Below are 6,440 nucleotides of genomic sequence, written 5' to 3' on the forward strand. Positions count from 1 at the left end.
TTTGAGACGTTCCGGTTTCATTTTCAATCAAAGCACTTTGGGTAATCGAGGCTGGAGTAGCAAAAGCATTATAAAATTCCGTATCCATCGTTCAAATTGTTCACAGTTTCACAAAAGCGACTGGAATATACTGTCTTAATAAGCGGCCCAAAAATTTTCAAATAAGCGGTTCACACACTATGTCAGGTCGAGCGATCCGGCCAATAAGCGGTCCAATAAGATTGACTGATAAGCGGTCCAAGCAATGTCTGAAAAAGCGATCCAAAGTTGTTCGTACGAGCGATCTAGAAGCTGTCAGATGAGCGGTCCAACTATCACCTGTTCGAGCGGTTCACAACAATTAATTCGAGCGGTTCACAACAATTCGTTCGAGCGGTTCTCATAAATTGTTCGAGCGATCCAGAATTTTGTCTGTTCGAGCGGTTCAACCTTTAAATTTTGGAGCGATCCAAATACAGTGTCTGAATGAGCGATTCAAGGACTAAAATTTCGAGCGATCCCACTTAAAATTGATCTTATGAGCGGTTCAAACATGCAATTTTGAGCGGTTCAAAGGCTTTCGTCACCTAATGAGCGATCCTGAAATAACAAATCACCTAAAATCTTTGTTTCTACTTCGATTTTAGTTCTGAAAACTTGAAGGATTTGTTAATTCATGTTTCCGAGTGCAATGTGTGATTTTGAGCTTGTTTTACCGTGAAAAATTTTGAAAAAGTGAAGAAAGTGAAGAAAAACAGAAGAATAGCAGCTACAATGGCAAGAACTCCTCCTCCTGAGCTCTGATACCACTTGTAGGATCGTTTTCTGACCTAACGAGTCGTTCAGAGAAATTCGTGTCCGAATTAAGAGGCGGAAACTAATAATTCGGTGCAATTGACGCTGTATTCACTTTAATATTGCTGTTGTATTGATTTCTTGCAAGTTTACACGATCAGACAGCACTTCGGCAGAGTACCGGAATAATACACCGTTCACTATGTGTGTGGATCGCCCCTCCTATATATAGAAGTTCTGGACCGCTCATACGACATGCCGTATGAGCGACCCTACATGATGACCCAAAAGCGATCCAGACACAAGACTCTATAAGCGATCCTAACACTCCATGACATAAAAGCGACCCTAGAACTATGAACATATGAGCGATCCATATACAAAACACTATTCTAGGATTCCGTGTCATTTCCGATCTTCTCAATCTTCATGACTTGATGAACGACGTAGTCAGCAGACGTAGGTGCACTAACAGTATATTTTGTAGCTTTTTTGTTTCTTTGTTTACATGTTTCTTTGCAAACAGAGCCTTCACCTATCTTAGTTTCTGTCTCAGAGATATGACATTATGTTCAATGGTAGAAGTCAAAATGGTGTGGAATGTTGAAGGCTTTTATTAAGATGTAGTAGTCTCTTCGTTTATTCTAACTTGGAACAAACCTTGTTCTTGTAAAATTCCTAAAATAGATAACACTGATAATTTATTCTACTTTGCATAAAGACTTCTAGACTTCAACGAATGACCACTTCATTACTGAAGTTATTTGTATGCATGTTAAAGTTATTTGCTGACAAAAAGAGTCACTATATCATGTGCATTTTTTTCCGTCACATATCGTTGGCTCCGCCGCAACGCGCGGGTTTCCCACTAGTATATTAAAAAATGGTTCCTTCGTTGATCCGCAACCCGATCAACTTGATGTATGATATTCATACGATGTACTCTCATTCACACCTCTTTTATATATATTGAAAAACTAGGTTAGAACCCCGTGTATTACACGTGTTGAATAAATGTAATTCTATATATTAAATAATAAAAAGTTATATTTTTATGAACCCCGTGTATTATACAGGTTAAATAATATATATTAAATAATAAAAAAAGTTATATCTTTAAAAATCATGTGTATTACACAGATTAAATAAATGTAATTTTGTATACTAAATGCTAAAAACGTCGAATCTTTAAAAAAAACCCGTGTATAATCGGGTTGAATAAATCTACCAAATAATAAAAAAAATTACATCCTTAAAAACCCCGTATATTACACGTGTTGAATAGATCTGAAAAGAGTTATATCTTTAAAAACCATGTGTATTACACATATTAAATAAATGTAATTTTGTATATTAAATATTAAAAACGTCGTATCTTTAAAAAACCCGTGTATAGTCGGGTTGAAAAATCCAACAAATAATAAAAGAATTACATCCTTAAAAACCCTGTGTATTACACGTGTTGAATAAATCTAATTTTACATAGCAAATGATAAAAAGTTATATCTTTAAAAACTTCGTGTATTACACGGGTTATATAAATATAACTTTGTATAGTAAATAATAAAAAAAAGGTTATATTTTTCAAAACCCCGATTTTACACAAGTTGAATAAATATAATTTTGTATACCAAATAATAAAAAGTTATATTTTTAATAAATTAGGATAACATTTAATATTAGTTTATTATTTATATATCTATATCTATATCTATACTTGTCACACCCCTAATTTCCACGTGTCACCGGTGGGCCCAGTGGGGGAGTATCGTGACGTAGTTGATATCATCATAGTCAAACAACACAAATTATAATGCACAGTGGAAGCAATAAAATAGATTTATTTCAACCATATAAAATGTAATATCCAGTATCACATAGTAGCTGAAATAGATCCACAGGCGGATCAACATAAAACGGAAAATTGTTCAACAGATGAATGGCATCCCAAGCTTGCGAGACTCTAACGATGCTAAGGAGTAGCCAACCTATTACGTGTAGAACCTGCACTTAATCTTTTTGGGGAAAATACGTCAGTTTACACTGGTAAATACAATTTAACTGACTCATTTTGAAAATGTTGTAAAAATTGATTTAAATGCTCATGGCACAAAACTTTTTATAACTTGGGATAATTAATTAAATCTAATCTTGTAAAAGAATTACATGTTTGTTATGCGTTTGACGGGTGGTCCTTTGGACAACCCTTAAGCATGTTAAAAGATGAAATAATCCTCCATGTAACCGTGTAATTATCTTGAATTAGATAACTACGATGCTTATGTTTCAGGTACGATTTAGGAGCTAAAAGATGGATCAAAGGCAGTTTTTGGAGGCTTTGGTGGAAAACGGGTCGAGAGGAGAACAAAAGAATAACAAAGAAGTTAAAGCAGCCGAGTACCGTAAATTACGGTTCTACCGTAATTTACGGTAGACCGTTTTCCATTTTATTTCCCACCGTAACACAGACTATTGGTGCCGTAACAAATTGATGTCCACCGTAAATTACGGTGGAGCCGTAATTTACGGTGGAGCCTGCGAGAAAAAAACGTAACTGCCATTGTATAATCGGTTTTGGTGTGTCTTTTCACATTATCTCATCATTGGACGGTTCTTGGACACCTTGGGGACGAATTTTGGCTTGTGGCTTGTTTTGTGAACAATTTCAATCATTCGGTTTGTGCTTTTGATTTGTATGAACAATAGTTTGATGTTGATGATGATTCACCAAGCCATGTCCGGCTAAACTCTTCGGTGATCATCCTAGGTGAATGTTTCTGAAACTTTTGTGTGCTTAATTTCTGCATTTCTAGAATGATATCCTGCATTGCTTGAATGTCATGGTGTATGTTTGATTGTTTGTAGTTTGTTAATCAATATTGCAATTTCTAGTCTTAATCGTACGTTCTTGGTGTCGTTGGCAACCGAGATATCACGGGAAGGGTTAGGGTTGGTTATTGGTTAATAGGTCATCGGGAAACAACCTCGCGTTATCTAATCCGAGTACTTTGTTCCCTTTTATCACTTCAATCACATATACACGAGTTATGTCTATGTAACTCTTTCTAGTGAAATTACACACAACTGTTTAAAGAAACTGAAACCTAGGGTGATCATTGTTCTCTCCTAATTGTTTACAACCAACTTTGATTTGAATTAGTTCTTAATTTAGTTTTCTAAAACAACAATCCACAATCTTGAATTTTAATTTTCTGCAATTTAGTTTAATATTAGTTTAAGTACGAAGCTATATAATCGACACATCTTCCACATACTCCCTGAGTTCGATACCCTACTACCACTAACTACAGTTGTTTAGGGATTAAATTTGCGTGACCCACGACATCACGTCAAATTTTGGCGCCGTTGCCGGGGAATTAGTGCGCTTGGTGTTTTTTTAGCTAGTTAGTTAGTTGTTCTTACTTTTCTAAAAAATATAAAAATCCCAAAAATATTGTTCTTTTTATTTTATATTATTTTTGTTAGTTTGATATTATGCTCGGGTATTTTGTTTGTGCTTGTGCAGGCTTTTGAATCATGGATCGAGCTTATCAGCTAGAGTTTAATGAATTTCAGGATGTCGAATTCTCACAACATAACCGACCAATGCATCAACAAATGAATTTTCAAAACAGACAATTACCGACTCAAAACCAATATGCTAGATATGATGTAGATGAAGTGAATGGGTATTACGACCAGTTTGGATGTGAAGAATATAATGATTTTGTGCCTCCACAACAGCAGTTTATTCAAAGAGGTCAGAATCGGATCAATTTGGGTCAGCAAAGATTTAATAATGCTCAACAGAATAGTTATGGAAGATCGAGTGGCTCAGCTGAAGGTTCGAATAATGAGATGATGGAACTATTGAAACAGATAAAGCAAGGGTTTTGCAATTATTCGAGCTATCAAGGAGATCAAGATAACTATGAAAGCAATCGGCAGACCCAAGAGAATGAGCAAGCGGGTCAGCATGAGTCGGATGATAACTCCATCAATGAAAAATTTGACACGATCATGGAGTTATTGAAGGATATTCAGAAAAGTAATGAGGTCAGAGATAGGCAAGTTAAGGCATTGTCACAACAGGTTGGACAATTAGCTGAAGAAGTGGCTATCATCAGAAGAAATCAAGATCAGCTTCTTGGTGATTTTCAGGAAAATACATCTCACAATTCTTCTCACACAAGTGTCCACATAGATGAGGTAAGTACTCCTTTTTCTGAAATTTCTATTGTTGAAACTCATTCACCCCAGGGTGTTGAGGGTGTGGTAGATGAGATAAATGGATCTGAGTGTAAGAATGGACATGATCAGGAAATTAAAAGTTTTACAAAATCTATAAATGGTTCAAATGGCAAGTTTTCTGAAATTGGTAATTTTAATGTAAAAGTTCCATTTCCAGAAGCTTTAGTCGCAAATGAAAATTTAAGTAAACGGGCACCACCTAAGGGTGAAAGGTGGGAAAGTTTTGAAAAAATAAAAATAAATAAACCGTTTCTTAAACGAATTAAAGAGAGCCCTGATCATGTTGAGTGTTTAGAAGAGTTAAGTAACCATAAACGACGTCACAAATTTCCTAAACATCTTAATCTAACTGCTAGTGTGAACGCCGTTTTGATGGGTATCTCTCCCCTGAAAACTCAAGATCCAGGAACACCTGTTATTTCAATACAAATTGGTGATGTTAAATTAGACATGGCTTTGTTGGATCTTGGGTCTTGTGTGAGTATTTTACCGGGGAGTTTATATGATCAGTATGATTTTGGGCCACTACAAAAAGTTAAAAGCACAGTGGTGTTGGCTGATCAAACTCCTATAGGTCTTAGGGGGATTATAAAGAATGTGATTGTAAAAGTTGGTGAATTCTTTTATCCCGTGGATTTCCTAGTGCTCGATTGTGCTAAGAATACACAACCAACTGTTATTCTGGGCAGACCGTTCTTAGCTACAACAAAGGCTATTATCAATTGTGCTGAGGGAACGGTCAGAATGAGGTTTGGGGATACGAAAATGAGTTTAAAGTTGTTTTCTAGTTCACCTAATCACAAAACTGACAGATGTGGATCTCCTGAAAAGGAGAATCAAACAGAGAAGAAAGAATGTTTTATGACTGACAGGGTACATGAAGATAAAACAAAGAAAAAGTCAAAGAAAAGGAAAAGGAAAAATGCTAAGGAAGTTCTTGAGTTCAATTGTTACAGAGAAGCTTGTAAATGGTATGATCAGGTATGGGAAGAAACTGGTGGTGGGAATAGAACAAACTCAGGAGCGGAAGGAAGGAAGCACCCTACACGTCCACCATGATTTGCAGGTATGGTCTGGCTGAAGACCCATAAACTTAGCGCTCTCGGGAGGCAGCCCGAGGATGTAGAGTAGTGTGTTTTGTTTGGTTTTGCGTGTGTGTTCTTGCAGGTTACTAAGTTAATCGTCTCAACGGATGCAATTATCCAAGTGTGGGGATGTTTGGTGAAACCCCAGGTACATTTTTGGTATGGGGGAACGAATTTCAATTACATTCACACATCTTTCAAGCTACTCTATGATGTCCAATCAACTCGGGATGACAACTGATGCGGTGAAGACAACTATGAGCGGCTAGGCTCTTCGTGGCTTCCTTCAGGCGGACGGTTCGTATTAGGTTTTTACTTTTCTCAGTTATA

At 36.3% G+C, this 6,440-nt stretch overlaps 1 protein-coding gene across 1 annotated transcript; it reads left to right on the forward strand.

Annotated features, from left to right (window-relative positions):
* The first annotated feature begins 4,311 nt into the window (after positions 1–4,311).
* LOC110919343 lies at positions 4,312–6,084 on the forward strand. The gene has a single exon (XM_022163614.1). The coding sequence runs from the start codon at positions 4,312–4,314 to the stop codon at positions 6,082–6,084; it is 1,773 nt and encodes a 590-aa protein (XP_022019306.1).
* Positions 6,085–6,440: the final 356 nt, after the last annotated feature.

This window comes from Helianthus annuus, chromosome 16 (genome assembly GCF_002127325.2).
Source record: "Helianthus annuus cultivar XRQ/B chromosome 16, HanXRQr2.0-SUNRISE, whole genome shotgun sequence".
In the NCBI taxonomy this organism is placed as follows: Eukaryota; Viridiplantae; Streptophyta; class Magnoliopsida; order Asterales; family Asteraceae; genus Helianthus; species Helianthus annuus.